The 25,922-nt window shown below is 41.1% G+C and overlaps 4 protein-coding genes across 6 annotated transcripts in view; 3 read left to right on the top strand and 1 right to left on the bottom strand.

The window, feature by feature from the left end:
• Positions 1–4,126, top strand: part of noxo1a (NADPH oxidase organizer 1a) — a 4,415-nt gene extending 289 nt beyond the window's left edge. Inside the window, exons 2-8 of the mRNA XM_029438046.1 lie at positions 1–4; positions 104–176; positions 269–446; positions 1,224–1,414; positions 1,506–1,631; positions 2,122–2,239; positions 2,778–4,126. The exon at positions 1–4 is cut by the window's left edge and continues 77 nt beyond it. Coding sequence (XP_029293906.1) covers positions 1–4; positions 104–176; positions 269–446; positions 1,224–1,414; positions 1,506–1,631; positions 2,122–2,239; positions 2,778–3,510 — 1,423 coding nt within the window. The 3' untranslated portion in view covers positions 3,511–4,126. The remainder of the gene's footprint in view (positions 5–103; positions 177–268; positions 447–1,223; positions 1,415–1,505; positions 1,632–2,121; positions 2,240–2,777) is intronic.
• Positions 4,127–4,846: 720 nt separating this feature from the next.
• On the bottom strand, positions 4,847–18,192 carry tbl3 (transducin beta like 3). Its single transcript, XM_029438034.1, is given in 24 exon segments — positions 4,847–5,694; positions 6,290–6,383; positions 6,707–6,865; positions 7,045–7,116; positions 8,210–8,313; positions 9,247–9,305; positions 9,705–9,861; positions 10,146–10,216; positions 10,620–10,859; positions 12,251–12,386; positions 12,516–12,622; positions 12,795–12,853; positions 13,604–13,745; positions 13,867–13,930; positions 13,932–14,091; positions 14,211–14,307; positions 14,457–14,532; positions 14,662–14,832; positions 15,610–15,694; positions 15,806–15,947; positions 16,065–16,112; positions 16,625–16,720; positions 17,774–17,825; positions 17,949–18,192. Coding segments are annotated over 24 exon segments (2,799 nt in total). The 5' UTR covers positions 17,981–18,192; the 3' UTR covers positions 4,847–5,318.
• Positions 17,692–21,680, top strand: rnf151 (ring finger protein 151). 3 transcript variants are annotated; one of them, XM_029438065.1, is made up of 5 exons: positions 17,692–17,716; positions 18,533–18,646; positions 19,227–19,396; positions 19,521–19,617; positions 20,446–21,680. In XM_029438065.1, the coding sequence occupies exons 2-5, from the start codon at positions 18,644–18,646 to the stop codon at positions 20,908–20,910; spliced, it is 735 nt and encodes a 244-aa protein (XP_029293925.1). In that variant the 5' UTR covers positions 17,692–17,716; positions 18,533–18,643; the 3' UTR covers positions 20,911–21,680. The 3 variants fall into 3 exon arrangements, with proteins under 3 accessions (XP_029293925.1, XP_029293926.1, XP_029293924.1); XM_029438066.1 differs by lacking the exon at positions 17,692–17,716 and adding an exon at positions 18,139–18,157; XM_029438064.1 differs by lacking the exon at positions 17,692–17,716 and having other exon boundaries at positions 18,336–18,646.
• A 345-nt stretch (positions 21,681–22,025) lies between these two features.
• On the top strand, positions 22,026–24,347 carry rps2 (ribosomal protein S2). The gene is made up of 6 exons (XM_029438063.1): positions 22,026–22,113; positions 22,428–22,565; positions 22,668–22,757; positions 23,339–23,446; positions 23,546–23,879; positions 24,125–24,347. Exons 2-6 carry the CDS (start codon positions 22,431–22,433, stop codon positions 24,295–24,297), a joined length of 840 nt encoding a protein of 279 aa, XP_029293923.1. The 5' UTR covers positions 22,026–22,113; positions 22,428–22,430; the 3' UTR covers positions 24,298–24,347.
• The last annotated feature ends 1,575 nt before the right edge of the window (positions 24,348–25,922 follow it).

Genomic DNA, 25,922 nt, shown 5'->3' with positions numbered 1-25,922 from the left:
GCACGTAAGTATAAAATGCTGTAGTTCATTTATGTGTTGCGCATGTGCAGGTGTGGTTGAGGTGTTTTTAATAACAGCGCTGTTACCAATTTCTTTATGACAGAAACGATTGAAGAAAGCATTCCCACCAGCAAGTACATTGAAAAAATCTGACAGAATCATCCCCACATTTCGAGGTATGAGCCTGTGATTTACAGCTGCTGTTTATACAAGTCACAAAGTTACAAGCGGTTTGGATTCTAACTTTAAACGTCCTGTGTGCTGAAAGGGGTGAACCGGGGCGGCCGGAAGAAAGGTCCCACCAGATCTCTACTGTGCCTCAAGTTCCTGCAGAAATATTGTAATGAACTTCTGAGCTGCGACCCGCGGGTCTCTCAGTCTACAGACCTCATCCAGTTCTTCCACCCCAAAGAGCAGGACCTGCAGCCGGAGTTCGCCAAGAACAGGTAGCTGAAACATATTCATAGTGATTCAAATATCACCATTTTGTGTAGGGATGCCTTTTTCTTCCTTTTGGGGCACTTCAAGCTGCGTAAAGCTCTACAGGGAAGTGAGCAGTGACATTTTAGACTTTCATGGGGGCAAAAACTTTTAAAAAAAGAATAAAATAAATACCCTGAATGATCCTGTGAAGCAGATTCTATAGAAATGAGGAAATTATTTAGTAGAAATAATTTTAAGACAGAATAAAAACGTACTCTGCCCTCTTCTACATCTATATTTGTCTTTAAAAGTTTCTAAACCCAAACTTCTTCATGTTTTAAATTCAGATGTGTTGCCTGTTAACTGCAGTGGATTTTGACGCGGGTTTTTAACCTTCACAAATGTCCCATTAGGAATAATAGACTTGATAAAAAGCTTTCTTAAATGACCATTTCACTCCCTACTAAACAATTACAGTGTTATCCCCAACCCTGGTAAAAAATAATAAATACAAATAATAGTCTCTGTAGCTATTAGTATTGAAAGAAAAAAGGTAGACTAATGTAAAATAATTGAAAGAATAGACAATTTTAGTTTCTCAGCAAGATTGTGGACCTGGATCATTTTAAATGCTAAAGTAGTTTCTACACCAGGAGCCAACACAACCGGGTAGACTAGTCCACATTTGAGCACAACAAATTAAATTTATATTAGATGACTAATACAGAAATTAGGCTTTAGACTTGTGCATGAGCTGCTCTAATTAACCTCCAAATTAACCCTGCGGCTCTCCTCCTCAGTATCATGATCATGCCATCAGAAGATGAAATCAGAAGGGACGCAGGACAGAGCAGCGTTGGTAACGTGACTCAGCCGTTCGTCACAGAGACATACAGATGTGTGGCGCTGTACGAGACCAAAGACACCAAGAACAAACCTTTCAAAGTGGCGGTGGACGAAAAACTAGATGTACTCATCAAAGACAAAGCAGGTGAGCGGGCTTCAGTGTCCTGTTAACGGTTGACCTCATCAACGCCAAATACACAGAGTTGAAAGTTAAATGTGTGTTTGTGTTGGTTCAGGGTGGTGGCTTGTGGAGAATGAAAGCAAGCGCATGGCCTGGTTCCCAGCCCCCTACCTGGAGAAGCTAGATGATGATGATGATGACTTAGGGGATGAAGATGACATAGATGGGACTTCTGAAAGAGGTACATGCATAGATACCATTTACCGTGCTCTAAAAATACTCCATTGTAAGTAAAAGTCCTGAATTCAAAATGTTACTTTGGTGAAAGTACAGAAGTATTATCAGCAACATTGACTTTAAAGTATAAAAAGTAAAAGTGTTCATTATGCAGGATGGCTCCTTTGACAGTGATATATTACGATAGAATATTATATTATTTTGTTTATTCTATTACTAACACATGCAAGTAAGAGGATTTTAATGCTTAGCAGTTTAGTATTGCATCATATAAACATATGTTTTTAAATGTAAAAAGTAACAAGTGTCAAATAAATGCACAGGAGCAAATATTTAAAATATTGTATAAATATATAATATACAACATTTCCTTCTGAATTGTAGTGAGGAAGAAGTATAGCGTAGCATAAAATGGAAATACTCAAAAGTACAAGTATGTCAAAATTGTACGATGCAACGACAGAATGTATTAAAGTCATTTCTTTCACTCTCAGGAATGCTGTACAACGCAGTTAAGAGCTACAAGGCCACCAAAGATGATGAGATAACCGTGGCCATCGGTACAGTGGTGGAAGTCCTGCAGAAGTCTGACAACGGCTGGTGGCTCATCAGGTATTTAACAATTTGGCTAAACGTTTTAAACATCATACCGACAACATAGTCGTTGGTTTTACCCAGACAAGCTTGTTAAGACTCTCTTAAAAGGTACAGTGTGTAGGATTTAGTTGCATGTAGTGGTGAGGTTGCAGGTTGCAACCAACTGAATACCTTACCTGAGTTACCTTCAGGTAACGTTAAAGCTCCAAAGGCCCTCTCTAGAGCCTGTTTGGGTTGTCGGTTCTGGGCTCCTGTAGACACATGGTGGTGCAACATGGCGGACTCTGTGGAAGAGCTACCCTCTCCCTATGTAGATATGAAGGGCTTACTCTAAGCTAATAAAAACACAACAATTCTTAATTTCAGGTGATCATACAACTGAATGAAAACATAAGTTATGAATATTTAATTCCATTCCCCCCTAAATCCAACACACTGGTCCTCTAAGTAATATATGGAAAATGCATGTGAACGCGTCTGGGGAAACACTCACAAGCTTTAAACTCATCCAGATTTCAACCCTACATTCTGCCATTTGTTTTGTTTTTAACAGATACAATGGTAAAGCAGGATACATCCCCGCCATGTACCTGCAGCCCTACAACTACCCTCATATCCGCATGACAGCCAACCATCCAGATCGCTGCTCCTCCCCGGGTATGGAATTGCAGTCCAACCATCTCAGCCTCTCACAAGGAAAACTGCTGCGACTTCCACCTGTCAGGTCTTCCTCACCCCACCTGCTCCAACCACACACACCGCAGAGATCCCGCTCTGTTGAAATCCTGTCACTTCCTGCTCAGCCTGCAGCAAGCATCACTTCCAAAGCTACCAACGTTGCCTTCTCACCTTCGACTGCAAAGCCCGCCCCTCTGCCCAGTATCAGGGTGGAGATGGACGGAGAAGAAGAGCAACGTGGCATGAGCCAGATGGGAGATAGCGAGGGAAGTCTTGAGAGCTACAGCAGCGACTACAGCAATGACCTCAATTCTTCCTGGGCGAGTTCCTTGTCCTTCAACATGACCCAAAGCTACAACGAGCAGCAGCTGCGTCCCCGCCTGTCGCCTCCCTCCATAATGAGCAATCGCCTAAGCCCGACAAGCGGCCAACAGGGGAAGATGATCCCTAGCGTCTCTGATCCAAACCTCTACAAGGGACCGACAACACCTAAGGTGCCACCCAGACCACGGGCCCAGGAGATCCTCAGCCGGTGTACCACTGTCACCCGCAAGAACGCAACCAAAGGCCACCAGGGGACCACCCAAACCGAGATAATGAGTCGATGAAGTTAATATTAGCTTTATTTTCATTATTCAGGACCTTAATCTATTTTGTGATGGAGTTCTGCCATTTAGACATGCTTGTGAACTTCACTTGGAAACAAAAACACAGCATGTGTTCAGAAATGTAACTGTAGAGTTGCAGAGTGGTTTATTTACAATGACTAATAGCTCTTGTATTGAGGTGAAATTCAACAGCAATGAAGCGGTGCCAACACGGTTTCCTTATTGCTGAGGTTTCGATAGAAACGTCACTTGTCGAACAGTCTTGTTAATGTTGTTTGTACATTTTCTGAGTACTTGTAGTCCATCTGTCTTCAAAGATTACGTAAAGGCCTTCAGCAAAATCAGTAAATAGATTTAAAAAGAACGATTATTCAACTCTAAAAACTATCTTTTTTGAATGATCATTTATTTTCCATTCTGGAAACCTTGTTGTGCCTTATATGCATTTTGCACAGAGAGATTGATTTGTTCTCATGACTGCAGCGAAAGTAAATGTTTGTCTGAAATACCAGCGTGTGTGTGTGCTTTCCATTTCCTGCTGAAGCATGTTTACAGCAAACTCAACATCAACAATAGGATGTGTGTAAATTACACTGCAGTTTCACCATGTATATTCCTGGTGTATTAACATGTTACTGAAAAACTTTGAAATAAAAACATTTTGGAAAAACTTTCTCTCATCTTCATGTTTTTATATATATTTATATGAAAAGCTGCGACCAGCAGCTGTATAGCTCGCTCTGTCGGTCTACAAAAACTTCCCCACTCCTTTGGCGACTACAGATTTGGCCCTAGGAGGATGAAATGTGGCACGGAGGTCAAGTGTTTGTGTGTGTGAAAGCATGAACGCGTGGATGCATGATTGTACAGGGTCGCAGCTATTACAAATTTGCACTAGTTATGCCTCTGCGCCGGCGACAACTCAAGAATTAATATGCTAAATTATGACAATTTCACACAACTGTATAAAAGAATAAAAATGTATTCCATCTACGCCAAATCAGGCCAGGGGCGTAAAGTGGGGAGGCCAATGGCCCCTTCCCAATCCCCTTCTTCTGGCGCCCTTGCTCGATCCTGTAAAGTTTTGCATCACATGCTATAAAGTCTGTAATCAGCTCATCATTCTGTGCATGCATTGATTCTGCATTCCTAACATTCTTTGGTTGATTTATTGTTAAGGAAATATTCATGTTGTGCCCAACCTAAGCTTAACTAAACTATGCTACAGGAATCTTCACAATGTTTCCACTCAGTAATTAACTTTCACAGAGCATGTGAATGATTACTTGGGCAATTTATAAACATAACAAATATGTTTTTATGAAAACTGAACTCATTTTAAATCACAAAGAAGAGATTTTTATTTTATAAACATTTGTAGTTTTGACATTAAAAAGAAAAGTGTGGTTATAGAAGAAACCTCTTGCGTTGTCGAACCGGTAGATCAGGTCTATGCAACTTTAGAGAACTAGACAATGGGTGCTGGTACGTACAGTGTGTGAGGACAACACAGCTCTGTCCTCCTTCAGTCTCTCCACTTTTACTCCCCAACGTCCACTTTGTCTGAGGAAATCAGGCTCAAACTCTGAATGGAAGAACTGCTGCACAATTTAGTTAGTGCCACAGGACAGAACGTCTTTACAAGCCACTGATTATCTTAATCATCAACATCCCTCCACACCCGTCTCTCCGTCTCTTCCTGCACTGCCACATGTTCAGTGCGTCACACCAGCTAATGGTGCGTGATAAGACGACCCCTCTTTCTTTTCCTCAGGGAGCGAGTCATCTGTTATCAGCTTGGAGATCCGTCAGCTGGCGGAAGTCTGGCATTGTGCAGAGAAACAAACTGGGAGACATTTCAACACCTCTCCTGTTGTTTGAGCCTCTTCTTCAGGGTCTTCCTCTTCTGAGCTCTCCTCACTTTCAGACGGGTGGTTGCCATTGGTTTCGGTGCTCTCTCCGTTTTCTACTCGCCCGCCGTTAGCAGAGGCTTTCTTGGTGGCACTGACCTCATCGTCCTCCTCTTCTTCTTCTTCTTTATCTGGGCAATTTGGATCTTCATCTTGTCCGCCATCGCTGTCAACCCCATCTCCTTTCTCCTCACCGCCCATTCCTTTCTCCTTGTCAACCATAAAGAAAGGCTGTGCAAGAGGAGAGGAATCCATGTCTTCATCTTGGCCCATGCTAGACAGGACATAACAACAGGGATTAGATTCATAGAACGCAAATCAGCACGTTAACCGTAGAAACATTATGTGCAACCCCATGCTTACGATGCATTCAGAAAGTTCTATTCCACATATCATTTACGGTATCTTGGTATCAATTTTATTTTCCGTTGCACTCGACCCAACTGACAAATTGCTCACGGTTTTGTAACCCGTTGAAGCTTCATTCAGAAAGGAAAAATGTATCAGTGTGACATGCTGAACCCAGAGAATGCTGCTCGGCCAACTTTTCTTCTTCTGGATTCACATGAGACGGAAAAACAACCACAGTCTTTGTGTTTTTGCTTGAGACCTTGCCTGGGTCGATTACATATGTCCCGTTTGATCAACATAATGACAATATTCTGTTACCGAGCAGAAGAGACAAGTGGTGCCGAACTCAACACTTTTTTGCTGTAGTCAGTGTGGAAAGACAAGGAAGTCACTGAGCCTGTCTGCTAAGCCTTTAAAGGTATTCATCTGTTACTCCAACTGGACTTTCTCGATCATATCGCCGCCATAAACAACGTGCTTCCACCAACGCAGAGCTGTTTTCGTTCTGAATCTCTCACCTGGTTGGTTCTCCGGCCACTCTCATCTTCTGCCACATGTAGTTTAAGAACATGGACGCCTGCAGCAGATTGCCGATCCTCAGCATGTGTCTCTCTGTGGGACAGCGAGAAGGGGAACCAGTTAGAGTTAATCAGAGGATTTCATACGGTCATCATGTCAGCCCAAAGCTTTAATAAGGAACCAGAGGTAGAGGGGCCCAGCAATGACGAGATGATTAATAGGAAACCTAGGCTAGCTTCCATACAATTCTGTCATGTTTACGTCCAACTTTCTTTATATGAACGAGAGTATCTTGTGTTTATGTTTAGACCGTCCCACAGAAAAGAAAATAGTCACTATTCAACATAAACCTCCTCTTTCGGGGCACCGTGGCAGCTCACCCAGCAATAAAGAGGGTAATAGGAAAACACACACACCTGTATACGGAATGAGTCCCTCGAGGTGGGTTCGGGCGCCCTGGTACTGCAGCAGCTCCTCCGGCTGCAGGTGTGTGAGGAGAACCTGGAGGACGGCCTGGGCATTCTGGCAGTTTCTGGCGTTGGTGTTCCACACGGCACAGTAGCGCAGGAGCGACTCTGAGTGGGGTTGAAGTCACAAAAAGGTTCACGTGTGGGGCAGCAGCCAGTGAAGGTGGCAAGAGAAGGAAGATAGGAAAAGAGACAGCATTTAATTGTATTTCTTCTACTTCACTTTTAGAGTATTTCTTTCTGTATTCCATCATTTGAAAGGTTGAAAGACATTGTTGATCTGTTACCTTTCTGATCCACTCGAAGTTTCAGTATCGTCTTCTCCAACAGCTCACGGCTATTCTCCACCTGCCGGATCGCTAGAAGCAACCGAGAACAACATGTTAAAGGCATCAGACGGTCAGTGGTTGAGGTACATTTGTCCACGATACGTTTGTAATAGTGACCGACTTTAACGTCCTCACATGTACATTGTCATTTTTAGTTGAAACATTGTAAATCATGTCCATGTAGAATAAAAGAAGTGTGCAGCTTATTTTTTTGTTCTTTAGTTTGGGATGTCTTTTTAATTTTGTAACAGTTATATAATAAAATCATGGCAAAAAAATAAACTGTGATAGGTCATATCTCACACCCCTAAATTATGTATAATTATATAATTAACACTTGTGTGTGTAAATCCTAAGATAAAAGATTTTAAGAATACAAAACCGGACAATCTGCTGGGAAAACCTATATGTGCACACTTCGGTTTGACTCAACAAGGATGCATTTGGCTTTCGTCTGGATGACCCACATGACTGGATTAGTCACATACTTGAAGAAAACTTTTTAAAACGTTTTTAAAACAAAGAACAGTCTTGGTGAATTGAAATCAATTGGGGCCGCGTTTAACCGTGTCAAAAGCTTTCCTTTAATGTCAGTCTTTTTATAGCCTGTATGTGAAGATTTAGGGAAGATTGGACTTTAGACATATGGTAAAAAGATATTTTGAGTACTATAGTACAACTTAAACTGCCTTTTAATTTGCAATAGCAAAGTGTCCGTACAAAGAAGATGCTCAAAGGGTTCATACCAATACTAACACTTGAGTAACATTAAAAAACGTTACCTGATGTGAAAGCTATTCAGCTTCAGGTTAACAAAACATAACTGCACGTATTTGTTTTGAAAAAATGACTAATGAGACAGGACAAAAGAGCATGAACATTGTGTTATTAGGGTGGCTTTTGTTTTTGTTTGTGTAGAGCGGTGTATGAGTCAATGTTCGGATGACTCAAAAGTGAGCAGCTGTCAGCACTGAGTGAAGAGAAATACAGGTAAAACGGTATGACAGGGATGCAGCGTGTACAGAAGAGAGAGAATCTGCGACAATATAGACAAGAGTAAACTGAAAACCATGTGTACGGGATAAGTGGAATAGGGGCATCCAGATAGCCAAGTACAAAGTACCTTTAATCACGGTGAGCACAGTGTGAGGCTGGTCCAGCGAGATGGCCAGACCCAGGGCCTTCAGGTACTTCTTCTCGTGGAGCAGGTTGGACAACTCCTGCTGCCTTCAGACACAAGAAACACAAGATATCTTTACTGGAAATGAGCTCAAAGGCAAATGACCAAAAATGAATCATCACATACAAAAATGTGGTTCCTCAACCAAAGTTAGAAACTGGAAGCCAACACATTATTAAGGTTTGACAGAAGGCTGGCGTGATATCAGAAATCCAGAACATAATTATCGTGGCCAAAAATAATAAAAGCAACAATATACGGATTATAAATCTTTAAAGCTTTAACTTTGTTTATTGTACATTTTGTTTTTGGCAAATTAATTACACTCAATATAGGAATGAAGGTGGAGAGAGAGTTGTTTCTATAACTGAACGTTTAAGATGCGCTGGAGGGTCCAGCACCATCGTCACGCTTCAGTTTGTACTGTCTACTTTGCGCTTTCACATTCTCTGCTTTGGCTCCGTTTTACGAAGGGCGGGGCTTCGCAGCTCACTCACTCACACACTCACACACACACACACACACACACAGCGGAAGAAAGGAGAGGGGAGAACTAAATAGAAACCGCGCCATGCACACAAAGGTGCTTGGAGCTAGTGTTAGGAAGTTAAACAGTCCTTCGACATATGTCTGAGTGCAAGTGCATCAGTGGGCAAACGTATAGATTCATTAAACACATATTAATCAAAGACCTGAAATCCCCTCTTTATCAGAACACACACAGCCTGAGCTGTGACCCAGTGACATCCACCTTAGCCTAACACAGTCTACGTTTATATACCAGGGGACAAGATGTCACAACAAGAGGGATCAAAGTCAGGTCTGCGGCAGAGCACTTCTTCCAGCATCTCTGACCAAAAAGACAACAAGACTTTGTCCACGTCCGTTTGAGTGATCAGTCGAAGGATGGAGGTCTAAATAATAGATGTGACAGCTGATCCATTGCTCACATATAAAAGATGTTGTTGTGTGTAACTTACTTGAGTATCTGATCCTCTTGCTTGGCCTGCTCCTCTGCCAGCTCGACTTCTGTCACATCCTAGCAGCAGATAAAGGGAACATTTTATTATGGTCATTTGTTGATCCCTGCAGGGGATCATTTATCATTTTCCCCGAGAGAAAAGAGAGATCAGTAACAGTGAAAGGTCAGCTAAAAATAACCAACTGGACTTAGTGTATCTTAGCAGGTTAAATATTTACTGTCACAAAGACCAAAATCTTTAGTTGACGTAATCTTGTTACTTGCATTCTGCAAATACTGACCAAACAAGCCAGAGGACACGGTCAAGTGATTACCAGACATTGTTTTGAAAGAAACAAGTTGTGAAGTTGTGAAATAGCAAACCCCCCCCCCGTTTTAGAAGTTAGATTGCTAAACGATCCAGCTTCATTCTGTCTGTGCGTCCTCTGTTCAGCAGGTCAGTCAAATCACACTTACCACCCACACGGTGATGTTAGAGTCCGCTGAGCCAGTCACCATTTTGTCGTCTTTGCTGCTGGTGTGGAGACCCCACACTTTGTCCTGGTGGGCGTCCAACGTCTTCACACACTCGTTGGTCTTTATGGTCCACAGCTTTACTAAACCATCTGAGCCACTGAGGACAGAGCACAATTAGGAGAGTGGAGTTACAAATGTGTGTCAGAGTTTTATTTTAACACGCTACATGACCGACAAGCAGAGAGACTGAAGCAGATACGTTTTTAAAAACACAAACTGTGTCTAAAATCCAAACTACATGCATGTCTAATGAGGTTTTGAGTGTGTTCACAGTCGGGAAGTAACAAGATGAAGCACTCAAAACGAGGAAGAGGCAATTTATTGATTGACATACTTTAATGAAAAAAAAAAAAGCTTTGCATGAGAGGTAGGTGGGGTTACCTGGTGAGCAGCTGAGTGCCTCGGCTCACAAAGATGACCTTCAAAACCGATGCATCGTGACCCTCGAATGTCTTTAATAAAAAAAGAAAAGAAAAAGAGTAAAACAAACAATCATCATTTTTACTTTACTGTATTTATTTTGACTCTCTACTTCATTTCTTTTGTTTTGAGCGGTTTTATTTTATTGATCTTATTATTGTTTTTCATTCTTCTGTCTGTTCACTGTGCAGCATCATTGTATGTAATACATGTATTATAAAATACATGTAAAATAACAGTATGTACATTTATTACTTCAACACCACCTGTTGATTTTAAAGTGAGAGATATGATGTCTGCGCGTCAGTGTGAGATAAAATAAGAAACTGATAAGAAGGGGAACTTATTGCACACACAACTAATGTCTGCAATCACTTATCTTATCACTTATTGTGTGATAAATTATACTCATGCACACTTAACGGTGTGGCCCACCTTGAGGCAACTGAAGTCTTGCAGGCTCCAAAGCTTGGAGGCGCCGTCCGCGGAGGACGTGGCCAGCACCTGGTCGACAGGAGAGAAGCAGACGGCCCAGACGCCGCGACGGTGGCCCTTAAACACCCCCAGCAGGCCCACGTTCCCCTCCCCTGCCAGCGACCACAGCTTGGCCGTGCGGTCCTGTGAGCCCGAAGCCAGCAGCTTGTCGTTGGGCGACACCGCCACGCTGTTTACATCCTAGAAGAAGGGAGATGAGGAAATACGTTTTCACAAAGTTGATGAGATTTTAGTAAACGCAGGTTTGAAGGAGGAAATGTACTCGAAAAAAGGAGACAATGCGGAGAAAAGAGGGCGTTGGACGGAAAAAAGGTGCAACGGCATGAAATTGCATTTCTTTCTCTCACAACAATTCCTGACCATGACAACAAAAGACAAGTTAAGTAACCAGGTGCTGCTGATAAAAAGACAAAGTCAATTGTTGTAACTTACACCTCAAGTTAGGAGTGAGCAGGGGTAGGAGGAAGTTATGTTGAGTTAAAATGGGACTGCACTACAATCAGTTTCACTCATTTTTTTTCACTTCCTTATGTGAGAAAGGTTAATGAATAAAAACCATTTACAACGATATAGTTGAGACTGACTCACCTCATCAACGCTACAGCTCTCTTTCTGTGTGTGTGTGTGTGTGTGTGTGTATAAGCGAGAGAATCCTCACTAAAAATATATCTTTCTGGGCAATAACAAAATAATCCTATCAAAACTAAACTAAGTCCTCACTGGATTTGAAACTTGTGTGCATTTGCATTACATGTTTCAGCAAGGAGAGGATGTTGTATGCTGTGCATCTACGCCGCAGTAGGATATAGATATTTAGATATAGACTAAAACTGACACTGAAATGAAGGGTAACAGCTTCTAGAAGTGGTCGCTGCTGAACATTTGCGAAATTCCACAATGAGGAAAAAGTGTGCACTCTGAGTCTTTTCTCTCCCTGCGTCAGTCCAAATGCTCTGACAAAAAAAACATTAATAAATAAACGTGCCTGATTTCAGCAGGTGACCGTGTTTCTGGTGTAAACATAAAGAATGTCTCCACTATTCCCCAGAAAAAGAGATTGGCTGAGCTGCACGTCAGTATGTGGCAGAAAGACCTCAAGACAATAGCGTGACATGTCGATACCCCGTTCTTCAAATTACAGAGAAGCTATCAAAGAAATAGCAGTGATAATGCATAAAATGTAGAGACACCCCGTGACACATTTTAATACACAATTGCTTTACATTTTATTTGCAGCTAACTGAAAGTGCCACTGTTTCATTGATATGATCATGTGAAAGCCCACAGGATGGTTTTGGGAAACATATCAAGCAACCTTAATGTTCTGCGCTCAAATGTGGACAGGGACCATTGTCAAATGGTATCTATGAAAGATAAATGCATTAGAAATAATCTTTTGCAGGTTTAGATGTTGCTCTGAATTATACAAAGCGTGTGATCTGTAACTAGTAAATGCTGTGTGCATACATGTGTATACTGTACACATGTCTTTCTGTTCTGCATTTTATAAGCTACAAATGATGCAGGATATTTCTTCTTCCTGAAAGGCGTGTAGAGTTGTGTGCCCGTACCTTGTCATGTGCTTTCTCTGTGACGCGGGGGGTCAGCTGGTGTATTTCAGCACCTGTCGTGGACAAGTCTGCCGGTAGATCCCACACCTTCACGGTGCAGTCCTGACTGCCAGACACTAGGAAAGATGCTTTCATCCTGGACACAAACATGGAGAATCGTTGCGGTCACAAAGACTCATTGATTTCCTTTCATTTACAACAGATTCCTCTCCTTGTACCACCGACTCTTTGCCTGTGTTGGTACATGTGACTGTAGGAGTGTTACCTGGAGCAGGTGATGGAGCCCACAGCGTTGGCGTGGTTGGAGCCCTGAGCCACACAGTGCACCTGACCACTGTCGCTGTCCATCTGCCACACACGCACTGACCGGTCCTAAAGACACACACACAACCAGCACATTTTATTGTTTGCTTAAATGTGGCTAGCTGGCTATCAGAAGTGTGGTAATAGTGTCTTTGTTTATAGAATAGCACATGTGTTGACAGTTGTGGGTGTGTGGTCATACTGGAAAGCTTGCATGTAAGGTGCAAAGAAGTGTGCTCACCTTCGCACAGCTTGCAAAGAGAAAACCCTTTTTGAACACGTCCAATGAGAGAACAGTATCTGTGGGTAATAAACAGATAAAAACAGCAGTGAATTTGATAATCATCTCTCCAACCTGCTCAGCAAGTCCCTTTAAAAAAACCACGAAGCCGACACAGCCTGATTGTATCAGATCGGAATTCTTTGCAGTCTGGCTCCTCCACTCACAGCTTGAACTTTAAGCAAAACTTTAAAAAGGGCTCTAGTTAAAGCTGTGTTATTAAAGATTAATATCATTTGAATCAATGTGTATATTTTATTCTCTATTTATTTTGAATGTCTTTTAAGTTGAATTTGATATTCTGTGTAAAAACACTTTGTAAGTTCTCTTCAAATAAAAGGTTATTATTTATTTGATCATTTCAATATCCGTCATAAAATATGACCTAATAATAATAATAATAATAATAATAATATCCTCAATACAAAGCAAGACTTCTCATTATTACCCATGTGGTAATATATCTATAATTGTAGTAATACTCAGGTTTCTCCAAGACATAAAATATCTACAGCAACTTTCAGAAACTACAGAAATGATAGCAAAAGCAGACTGTGTGCTGAAAGTATACAGACACATAATCAAATTACGAAAGCAATATTGTTTACACATCTTTAAATGTTTTTCCTGTAGAACCTTCCTGCCCTCTGGTGATCAAAGAAACATACTGCTATGCATTTCACATGTAGGTATGCACATGCATGCCAGTGTTTCCCCTATCATTGTAGGGGAACACTGCATGCACATGCTGCCCTCTGCTGGTGACTGACCTGTGTGTCCGTAGAGGATCTGGCAGCTGTTGGTGAGCAGCTCAAACACCTTTAGCTGGCAGCTGTTGGTGGCCACCACAATGTGGCTGTCTCCTTTACCCAGAAACTTCACGTCCAGCACTTCATCATTGTATCCCACAAACTGTGCGCGGTTAGACAGAGGAAGAAAGTGGCTATTAATTATGTGCAAATAATTATAAAAGAAGCTGGATGGCTGGAGTCTCTAGTTTGACATTCAAGTCAACCTCCACCTCAGCACCCACCTGCTGCTGTGTGGTGAGACCAGGCAGCTGGTAAAGGACGATGTTGTGCTCTGTTGTGACTGTGGCCAGTTTGAAGGAGGCAGGCAGGTGGAAGAGGAACGTAAGGACCGCGGGGATCGTCGTCCTTCTCCTCCTGCTCCTCCTCAGAGACAGCGGTGAGGCTGGAGGTGAGGGTCTGGGCGTAGACACAACGTGCCGTGCTTGCCTCCCACACTCGCAATTCACCTAAGAAAGTGATGAAGAGGGAAGAGGTGAGAGAAGCTCTGAGGACTTGCAGTCACACAAAATGTGGATTCATGCACGGCAACACAGATTGGTTGTTAGGGACAATTCAAGAGTTGAACCTTTGCTGCCGGCTGTGATGAAATGCGTATCTTTGCTCTTCACTCCAATCTGAGACAAGTCCTTGTCGCCAGGCAGCAGCACAACACCCTCCACAGCCTGAGGACCAAGACAACACACATAGAAATGAAGCTGCAGCCTTACAAAAAGATTGGACTTTATTATTCTTTGTTAATAAAAATTAGAATCATCTATGAGCAAAGACGTAATATCTTCCTGTTTTCAGCACAATGTTTACACAGTCTTACCTCATAGACCGGCACAGTTCTCTTGGCTTTCCGAGTCTTTAGGTCCCACACTGTACAGATCTTATCTCTGCCAGAACTACAAATAAAGATAGGCACACAATTACAGGAAAAATTGGGAAAGGTGTAAATCACTCAGCATTAGGAGCCCAAAACTTTGAATGTGGTAAATAACAGCTTATCCATTGAGTGGCTGAGTGTACGGTACCTGACCATGGTGTCACCATTCGGGCTGAAGCTGAGCGAGGTGACAGCGCTGTAGTGGCTCTGCAGCACACACACACACTGACTGGAGCGCAGGTCCCACAGCCGAATGCCACAGTCCAGAGAGGAGGAGAAGAGCTGCAGCCTGTCGATGTCTGGATGGAACTGGACCAGGCTGCAAAGATGCACAAAGTTTTGTAACTGAATTTCGTTATTATCTCTGCCGGGTGTGTGCGTGTGTCTATCTGTCTGTCCGCAGATAATCTCGATAACTACTGAACCTATCAGCATATTTTGTGTGCACATTTATGACTTTGTGGTGGCGAGGATTTACAATTTTTTTTAACAACTATTTTAATGTTTTCTACCATAACTGACTGCTGACTCATCACTCCTCCTAACCCGCCAGTAGGGGCTGCAAGTGATCAACAACTTATTTAGTAGTGAAAGGCATTTAGAGCAATCAGCTAGGCTAAAAACAAGCCTTACCTACTCTGATGCAGGCCACATACCCAATATGTTATGATCCACTAAATTTAGATATTATACGGGATGAATAAATCCCCGTTTTTGTTTTCTTCACCTCCACCCTGACTGTAATTGAGGGACAGTTGAGTGAGATTCAACTCCTCTTTGTTTGGGAGGGGAAGACACCTGGTGGAGATCTTCACTCTACTGAATGCACTTTAAGTTTAGTAACACAATCAGTATCTTTCACTAAACCTACAACTTGTAACTTTCCAACTTTAGATATTCTTTCTGTTTAATCCACCACAGTGTATATGTTTACTAGACATTATTAAAGAAACATTAAAAGACACCAACTTTAAAAAACAATCCAGTTTTGGAATATCTGAACAAGTAATTTTAGTCGTAGCACTAATCTTATACAACAACTTCTGTACATAAATATTATAGAGAGTATTTCTTCTTCATAGATATCTGAACTTACTGTACAACGCCAGATGACCCTTTGAGGTTGTGGGTGCAGTACTGCTTCACCACATCCCAAAGCTTTATAGTGCCATCACAGCCACCTGCAAGACAACAAGAAGACAAAGTCTGCCAACTGTACAATGTCTATGTAGCAGAGATCAGGCAGAAACATGGGGCACAAAAGACCCAACTTATTGTCATTAATTGCTGACCTGTTGCCAGGAGTGTAGAGGTGGAGTCAAAGGTCATACTGGCTACAGGAACCGTGTGAATGGCCCTCCAGGAGCGAGTGCACTGCGCTTGCTTCCAGTCCCATTGCTTCAGCAGCAGAGCTCTACTAGCCGTTACCAGCATCTGTGGTGAGAAACAGAGCAGTGACATTCACAAATACGGAATAATCTCTTACAGGCTGGTATTTACATCATGAAGTTTGACTCAAGTGATGAAAAGCGCCTGAGGTGTTTGCTTTACCTCATCATCACAGCTGAGTGCGAAAGATGTGATGTCCTCTTGATCATCCTGAAATTACAAAACTGGGCAGACAAGACAGATTGTCAGGATGAAACAGTGCAAAACATCAAGATATTCAATTTACAGTGATTCAAAACAAAGCAGCAAATATGAGAAGCTGAAATCAGAAGATGTTTGACATGCTTTGTTAACTAAATCACTTAAAACTAAATTGTTTCAGCTCTAATCCGATTACCAACAAACCAATACTATAAATACTTAATTTATCATAAATAAAGTCCCTTAGAGTCAAAACGCTGATTACATAAACCACATACAAGTTGTTAATAGAAAGATACACTAACACTTTCAAATTCCCATAAGCCATATTTGTACCTTCTTTTAAAATGTACGTATGTATTTATTTTAAAATTGTACTTTTGCAAAATCAGAAAATAAGCTTTTTCTGCTGAGCATGAATTCCCCCAACCCTATGACAGTAAGGCTGTAAACAGTATGTTGTAAATATTAAAGAAATATGGCTCTGGTCTTCGAAAGGTGAACACCCATTCTGTACTCACATGCTCAACACTGTGGATGATCTTCCCTGTGCTGATCTCCAAAACGTTGACACGAGAGCCACAAGTGCAAAAGATATACTTTTCATCTTTGCTGATCTGGAACAGACAGAGAGGTTAAAGGGCCAGCTTGTCCCATACTAGGGACTGAAGGTCAGGATGGCACTTAAACGTAAACTTAAATGTAAGAGCTTTAGTGTGGTCCACATATGGAATGAGATTCATAACTTGACAAAAATGTCTTTAAAAAAAAAAAAAAAGGTTAAGGCAGCAGTGTTGTGTTCTACTAAAATGTGTTAAAGCTTGAATACCTTAAACGCTGAGGACTGAAATCCTTCTAAATAGTACTGTTATTTCCACTTGCCATACTGTCTCTATTTATTGTATCTTAATTATTTATCAAATGTTTAGACTGATGGAATCCTTTTTTTGGGACCATTTAATAGTTAGGGTTAGGCAAGTTAGATTTTAGAGTCTTTGGTTAGTTAAATCTAGACATCTTGTTAGTAAACATATATTTTAAATACTGTCTGCTTAGTGTCTGGTCCCCTATTCTCAAATAGCTTATCAAGGTGTCCCATTTCATATATCTCCATTATGTCTTATGATTGTACTTGTATTTTAACTGTTTGTGACTAAACTAAACAAAACTATTAAGTCACTGGAGTCCTAGCCTCTGACCACAAACTAAGGTGGTTTCTGTTATTCTGGTTGATGTGCTCAGGTTAAAAGGTGGGCCAGAGCTTTGACTGGGATTTATTAGTCACAACCCAATATTTTTAAAACAGCTCAAGTCGGTCAAATGGTATAAACAGGAGCATGGTAAATATTTTTTTAGTGGGGTATTTCAATTGATGCCATGTCACTTTTTTGTATTATAGCTTCCCACTTCCACTGCCAATAAGAATGATAAAGGTGTCATTTATCCCACGCTAACAGGTGCAACAAAGCTAACAGGAGACTCAGGAAAAGGTCAATTAATTAGTCTATACACGCCCACACAGTCCTGAGAAGAGGTCTAAACGGCCAGATTAACTGAAAACACCTGTGCAGGTGTTCAGAGGCTTTTAGATCAGTTCAGGTTGGTTACAACATGTAAGTAATGCACACTGATTTTAGCAACAGACACAAAACACAAGGCAGAAAGCTTACCTGCACTTTTCCTCCTTTGTAAAACGGCTCAATTTTGCTGTCAACAACATAACTGTAAGGGAATAACAGAAATATAACTGTAAACTGTACCAACTTTAAATTACACTTTAGCCTAGCTTCTGATAGCCAGCTAGCCAGGTTTGCAGTCTGCACGTGCCATGCGTCAAAAACTTACTTTGTTTTGAATTGAAGGTTGGTATTTGCCATCTTACTCACGAGAAAATGCCCAAACCCTAAATATACTTGACAGCGGCAGTAATGTGAATTACTTTTTCCTCACTTCACACGTTGGCTGAAATCAACACATCCATCCCGCATGTTGATACCGCCGAGTCGCACCCATTGTACGTCATCCGAGCGCACTGAGATGTGATTGGTCAGATGGTATTTCCTCACTTCTATTGTCAACATGTAAACTATGGATGTATAAAGATGTAAACCGACATAAATTCTATTTAAAAAGCATGTAAACTAATAGTTGTTTTTTAACTGAACTTTATAAGTAGCATAAGTGAATGCTATGTGATCATTAGAGTCTCAAAATTAACTTTAACTAAAATGTTGTCCCCGAGGCTCACAACAATAGACTCAGCTGCAGCTATTCATGTTCAAAAGTTCCTGTTTGACGCGTGCAGGCTGAGCTTTGATACTAGAACAGCAGGGAAAGGACGCGTTCCATAATGAGCGCCATTATCTCCCTTCGTTTTCATAATTTACTGTTTTCATTTGACACATGGTCCCTCCTTCATGTTTTGTCAGGAATGTTCATGTGTGTGTTGCATTGATAACGCGGGTGTGTGACATGTGAGTGTACCGATATGGAGTAAACCAGCGCTGGGAATGGAAACACGGTAGGGGAAGAAGATTGTCATGGTGAGTACACAACAGCTTCTGTTTATTTATTTATTAATTCGCGGGAAACTTTGGAAACTTTTACACATGTATATCCTTAATATGGTAAAAGCTACTTTCCTAATATCTTTGGTGAACTGTGAAATGTGCTTTCCCTTTAGAAATACATAGTATTGTATGAGTGTCATGGTATTTTCTTTTTATTATTATTGGATATAAGAATTGACTAAAAATGCAATTAAGGAAGTAATGCCAAACATTGTGTGTTTATAAGCATTTTGTAATTATTATCTAGTAATTATTATTGTGCAATAACTATTTAGAATGTTTACATTGGCTTTTTGTTATCATGTAATCAGTCATATGACTTTCTAGAACAATTCTGTTATGTCATCTCTTGCCTTTATGTTGAAAACACTGTGGACTGGTTGTAGGCTGTGGAGAAAATACTCACCTATTGGTACACAAAGGGTCTCAGTTTGTCCATCTGCTCAGCTGGCACAACTAGGGAGATATTAAAGGGTAGCTTTAATATCTCCCTTAGATATATCATAATGATGATACACAATAATAAAGTAGTATTTCTTTTGGCTACCGCCAGGCGGACCCAGATGTGTCAACACAGAGCGGGGGCTATGATTTGGAGCTGTTTGTGGACACTCCAGACTACGATCTGATCTGCACCATATGCCAGGGGGTCCTTAAGTGTCCAGTCAGAGCTGCGTGCCATCACATCTTCTGCAAGAAATGCATCTTACGGTGGCTGAAGAGGTACTGAACATAACATGGGTCAATACCAATGGACGAGAACATTATAAAATTGTACTGTATTGGATTGTTATTCATGTCTGGTCCGAGAAGAAGAACAGGACTAACTGTTGCTTATCCTCTACAGGCAGGAGACCTGCCCCTGCTGCAGAAAACCTGTAAACCCGAGCCTTATCTTTATCATGTTCAAGCTGAGCAAATCTATTGGACGCATGAAGATAAAGGTAGGAAATAAAAAAAAATAAGTTGTATATTTGAACATAAATGTATACATTTAGTTAAAGTTTATGTACTGTAATTATGATAACTCATTTTAGTAATTAAGTGGCTACATTAGTACTTTCGGAGAAAAAAGAGTAACAAACAATAATAATAACATGGCAACTTTTTAAATAATAAAAGTGGCCCTGCACTATTTACTCTTGAAGCTCTGGGGAGGGGGGGAGATAAACAGGTCCACTGTAGATTACTACCCTAGGCGTTTATCTGGCCTTGTAAATTGGTCTATAGGGTGTATGCGTGTGGTAATGGTTACAGTCAAGATGTGATATGGCCCTTTTGATGATTCATATCGGTAACTATAAAGGTGTGACTAACATTTTCGTAATCAATAATATATACATTATTTTTTTCAGTTAACCGATTTAATCAATTACTCTGTTACATGTAAAATGGTGTTTTGTCCCACCACATGACCAAAACTCAAAGATATTCAACTTATAAAACATAAAGCAGAGAGAAGCAGCAGATTCTCATATTTGCTGGAAGCTGGAATGAGCTTCTACTAATCATTTGACTAATCATTATGACTCTATGTAACTAACTGTTAACCCAGTCTTTAAAAGAACACATTTTAGTATTGCTACTTCTATTTCAGTGAAGGATGTGAATACTTCCACCACTTGTAATTTCAGCCCTGCTTGAATTATGAAGTCAACTACCACTACTAAGTTGAGAAGGATTTCCCTCCATGCTGCAGGCATACTGTATGTGAACCATGTCTGTTATAGCTATTGATTTATTTTTGTTTCCCTGTCTCTGGCCTCTTACAGTGTAAGAATGAGATCCGTGGTTGTGCAGAGATCTTCTCCCTCTCGGAGCAGTACTGCCATAGCATGAGCTGTCTGTACGAGCTCATCCCCTGTCCGTACCAGGGCTGCCGGGCGCAGCTCCTCCGTAGGGACCTGGACACACACACGCGCCACTGCGAACATTGGCGTCAGCCATGCCACATGGGCTGTGGGACGATTCTCTCCCACCGCACCCAGGCTCAACACAACTGCTTCAAGCAACTGAGGCAGGAGTATGAAGTGAGACAGAGGAACCACAGGGCCATCGCCACCGCCCTGCAGAGGAAGATGAGGAGGATGCAGAGCACCATGGCCCACATGAAGAGGCAGATAGGGTTGATCTGTGAGAGCCTGGAGGTGATGGACGATCTGCACGAGGTGGATGAGGAGGACCTTGGAGAGAGCAGTGGCAGCTCGAGTGGGACTCCAAGTAGCAACAACTGCTGAGGGAGTCAGTTACTAATGCTGCTGATTGTAATATCTGCATGTGTTAATTTCTTTGAAGGTGTGTTTTAAAATATGTAGGTGGTATACGATTAAAAAGAGTGAATTTGTAACAATTTTTGTGCTGTATTTTAATCTATTTTGTAAATAAAGTATTTAACATTTACACCATCATCCTGATCTTCATTCAAGAGAAGAGTGTGGAGACTCATTTTGAAATGTATCGGAAACAAACTAATCTAAGTAATAAAGATATGCTCATACTATGTTAGCTATTATAATACTGCTTGCTTATCTCAATAATATTTTCCTAATTCAAAAGACATTTTTGAGAATGATTAGCTTTGCTTAAAGATGTCACGCATCTGCTCCTCTTAAAAAAATACTAATCATATTTTATTGTGAACATATACCAGACTTGTGTATTCTTGTGGCCTATAAATACATCTACCTCATTACTGCGCTTTCCAGAACTTTTTTAAGCCTTATTCAGACACTTGTGGACTTTTTGTCTTTCATATTGTTGGATTTACCTTAATCAATATTCATTGAAATCCAGAGGAACATCTGTCAAACCTACTTCCATCCCTACAATCAACATATACATTACATTATTAACACCTAAAGAGGATTTTGCAAATATTTAAAACACTTCATAGATTTCATATGATGCATCATTGTAAACATAAACTTTTATGTAATATGTACATTTCTATACATTGTTGTATTACTGCTTAGTCTTTAAACTTGATTAAACTTGATGAATTATGCAATCTTTGTTTGTTTTTATCATTTAGTTTTAGGCTATGACTATTGATATCGAAAGGAGATATCTTTATAAGCCATTTTTAGCTTCTAACCTCTCCTGCAAAATGCTAAAATTCTCACTGTCTTTATGTACGTGTTTATGTGCAAATAAATAAATAGATAAAAGCTGTATACTGTAAGGGTGCTTCTATGTTAATGACCATGCCTATGTATTTTTTTATTTTTTTCAAAATACTAAAATATGATCATGTTCATCTTATAAGTAAGATATAAAATAAAATCGATATTAACCTCTTACTATAAACATTAAAGCATAAATCAGGTCTAAAACACTGCCAGTAGAGGCAGTAGTTTGAGTTAGAGGAAATATCGCGATAACACCTTTACATAAAACCCGGTGAGACTTCTCGTGGTTCTTCTTCCTGATATAACGATCACGTAAGTTGATTGCTGAGTCGTTCTTTCCGATCTAAATCTTACTTTATCTCGCACATCCTTCAGACAAACACATTAATTTGAACTCCAAACTTACACATAAGCATGTTATTTCTAAACCCTGCTCGTATTTACGAGAATAATGAGGCATTCTTTAAGATATTTGTAAATACTGACTGAAAGTCCTCAACGTTGAACATGGCGGCGATGCTAGTCTTCTGTGAGCTGCTTTGCTAGACACATGCTTGATATTTAAGCATTCTCTTGCTTTATGGATTGAAAATAAATATACATTTGAATCCTGTATTTTCCTGCAGCAAATGGCGGACGACGCCGGTGGTAGAGGAGGTTTTCGCGGAGGGTTCGGCGATAGGGGCCGTGGCAGGGGGCGCGGACGCGGCAGAGGCCGTGGTAGGGGCCGCGGTGCCCGGGGCGGCAAGTCCGAGGACAAGGAAGTAAGTTTAAGATTCACTCATATTTAAATGATTATTTCCTAATAATAGCCTCTTGTTGTTAATGCCTCGAACAATATCTCACCGAGATGCTCTTTTGATTAGTGGATTCCTGTCACCAAGCTGGGTCGCCTGGTTAAGGACATGAAGATCAAGTCCCTGGAGGAGATCTACCTGTACTCTCTGCCCATCAAGGTAAGCAGTGTGTGAGGATGACTATTGCATTACGTGTAATTTGTACACACTACTAGACCACCACCATGACCATAGTGACAGACATCAGATAAAGATGCTCTCATACCAAGGGGTCTATTGCATTCAATGAGGTGTATTCTTTGGGTCTCCAGACTCGTCCCATTAACTTAACGCTCAATATTGCATGTCTTTTTATCTCTAATTTGTGCCATCATTCAAGTCTAAGGGCAAAAAACAAATCTGAAAGAGCTTGACTGTTTACTTTTACAATCAAGACTATTTGATCTTATTTATGTATTATTTGCAACACGATAAATTATTTTCAAACCAGTTTCCTTAGTTATGTCTCCTACAACTGTAAAGGTATATGACATATTGTGCAACATGAGGAAAATGTACATCTTTTTTAAAGATGCTCAAGGATTTCTTTTATAAGAAGTGATGCTTGGCTCTTTGTGATTTGAATGTTCGTAATACATGCAAGTATATTGTGTAGTACAACTACATTGATATGCATGCAATACCCTCTGTTGGATGTGGTATTATGGTATAACATCAACTCTTGATATCTTTGTCTGCAGGAGTCTGAGATCATCGACTTCTTCCTGGCTTCTGGTCTGAAGGACGAGGTGCTCAAGATCATGCCCGTCCAGAAGCAGACCAGGGCTGGTCAGCGCACCAGGTTCAAGGTGAGTTTATTAATTATGTAATGAATGTCCTGGTTTATTTTATTATATGCCCATAGTGGTGTTGGTCCAGATGTGACATTGTTAGCTTTTTGTTTACAGGCCTTTGTTGCTATTGGAGACTACAATGGCCACGTGGGTCTGGGGGTGAAGTGCTCCAAAGAGGTGGCCACTGCCATCCGTGGTGCCATCATCCTGGCCAAGCTGTCCATCGTCCCAGTCAGGAGAGGTTATTGGGGTAACAAGATCGGTAAGCCCCACACCGTGCCCTGTAAGGTGACGGGCCGCTGTGGCTCTGTCCTGGTGCGTCTCATCCCAGCTCCCCGTGGTACTGGCATCGTGTCTGCCCCAGTGCCCAAGAAGCTGCTCACGATGGCTGGTATCGATGATTGCTACACCTCTGCCAGGGGCTGCACCGCCACCCTCGGCAACTTCGGTAAGATTCTTCTGACTGTTACGTGTCCTTGTGTTCTCCTTGCTCTGCCCAGCTTCACCTCTGCTGTGGTGTAGTTGTCGTTTTCAGGAGAGAAATAAAAGAGTATTGTAATGCACGGCAGAGAGACTGATATAGTAGTCTTCTCTGTTCCCTTTTTCAGTGCTCAACATTGTTTCTAACAAAAGGCTGCAGCACTGTTATCCATCTTTAGCATCTACTCATTGTTTCTTTTATTTCATCATCAGCCAAGGCCACCTTCGATGCCATCTCCAAGACCTACAGCTACCTGACCCCTGACCTGTGGAAGGAGACTGTCTTCACAAAGTCTCCCTACCAGGAGTTCACTGACCATCTCGCCAAGACTCACACCAGGGTGTCTGTGCAGAGGGGACAGCCTGTCGCTCCCCCTCCCTCCTAAACGTTTTTTTTTTGTACTGAGAACCGTTGAATAAACGTTCTGAAACCACATGTAACGTGTATGTCTTGTGTTGTGCTGAATTGTTAAGAAGCACCTCGGTAATTAAGGACAAGAGTGCTGTGAAATGTCAACTAGTGACTACACTGGACTAAAACTAATTATTCTGAATCAAAAGTTTTAGTAGAGGTTGGGTGTGTAAGACTTTAACTACAATTAATGGTGACTTGGTAATGGCTTGCTCTTTGGTGTAACAAAGTAAATTTCTTATTCTGGTAACATGAGACTTAATCAAATTCATCATGTAATTCCAAAGTCAACTTAAATATGGATATAAAAATCAATAGCCCAATGACTTGTCCACAATGCTATGAAGAAGTGGCAAAATCCAGTCTCAATCAGGTGAAAAACTTCATCCTCTAGTAGGGGTGTCAAACTCATTTTAGTCCAGGGACCAGTAAAATCATCTCATAACTTATAAATAATGACTACAAATGTTTCACTTTGGAAACCTGAACCTGACATTTCTTAAATAAGTGCAATTTTAACAATATTATGCCTCAGTTGATCATTTACACATTTGCATCACCACTTACAGATCAGTGCATCTACAAAGGCAAAACACTTAGTCACAGGTATCTGGAACTGAACGATATAGTATTTTACTTTGATCAAAACTTAAATTAATTTTGAATTTACAATCATTTCCACATCTGTAATCCTGACCACATGAACGGACTCCACACAAACCAAAGTGGGAACTATCAAGGAAGGTTAGGTTATCCCCCTTCCTTGTAAATTGCAGATTATGAAGAACAGTGTTCCACCGAACTCTTGTACTGAAGCGGCTGACTGACATATTGCAGTGTCCAATGTCTTGAAATATTTCCACAGTATTCATTTTCACAACTATTATTCAGGGTGCGAAAGTGTCTGAAGCAGCATTTTACATTAAGTAGGCTTACTCACTGTTAATTTGTTCCTGCAATCTTGGCATCCTTTAGCGTCACAAGTGCATCAATATCAGGATGTCATGAAGTGCTTGTGTGTGTGAGCCTTGAGCACAGCTTTGTTTTATTGATGCTCATTACAGAGAACAGTTAAAAGGTAGGTCGTCCCAAACATGCACAAAACCTTTGCAGCGAGGGCCGTCAATGTGGGGTACCCTGGCAAGAGATACTGATAAAAGCTGTCCAAGCCCACCGATTCAAATCTGAATCATACTGCAAGACGATTATTTCAAGTTGGATGTCGACGGGCAGATCAGAAGCCTCGACTGAATGGCGAGCGAAAAACTGCAATTTCTGTCAAGTTCACCAAAGACCTGAAACCGTTGCTCAAACTCCTGCAGCAATCCCGTAATCTTGTTTTTGCACCGATTCATGTCAGCATTAAACTCCGGTCGCACGCACATCTTTTAGACGAGGAAAATGAGCAGGGTCACCATGTGACACGCCGGCTCTATAGTATGGTTGCTTGCAAGACTCAATAAAAGCTTATTGTGCAGGAAAGACACTTTAATATCAAGTTGCTACACAACCTCCCAGTTATATTGCTCCTGGATACATTTTCTGGGACAGCCACAGATGGTTTGGTGTACGACGGTGAAAAGATGTTAACAGACGTGA

The sequence above is a fragment of the Cottoperca gobio genome, chromosome 8, assembly GCF_900634415.1.
Source record: "Cottoperca gobio chromosome 8, fCotGob3.1, whole genome shotgun sequence".
Lineage (NCBI taxonomy): Eukaryota > Metazoa > Chordata > Actinopteri > Perciformes > Bovichtidae > Cottoperca > Cottoperca gobio.
This window is presented reverse-complemented; position numbering and strand designations above follow the sequence as displayed.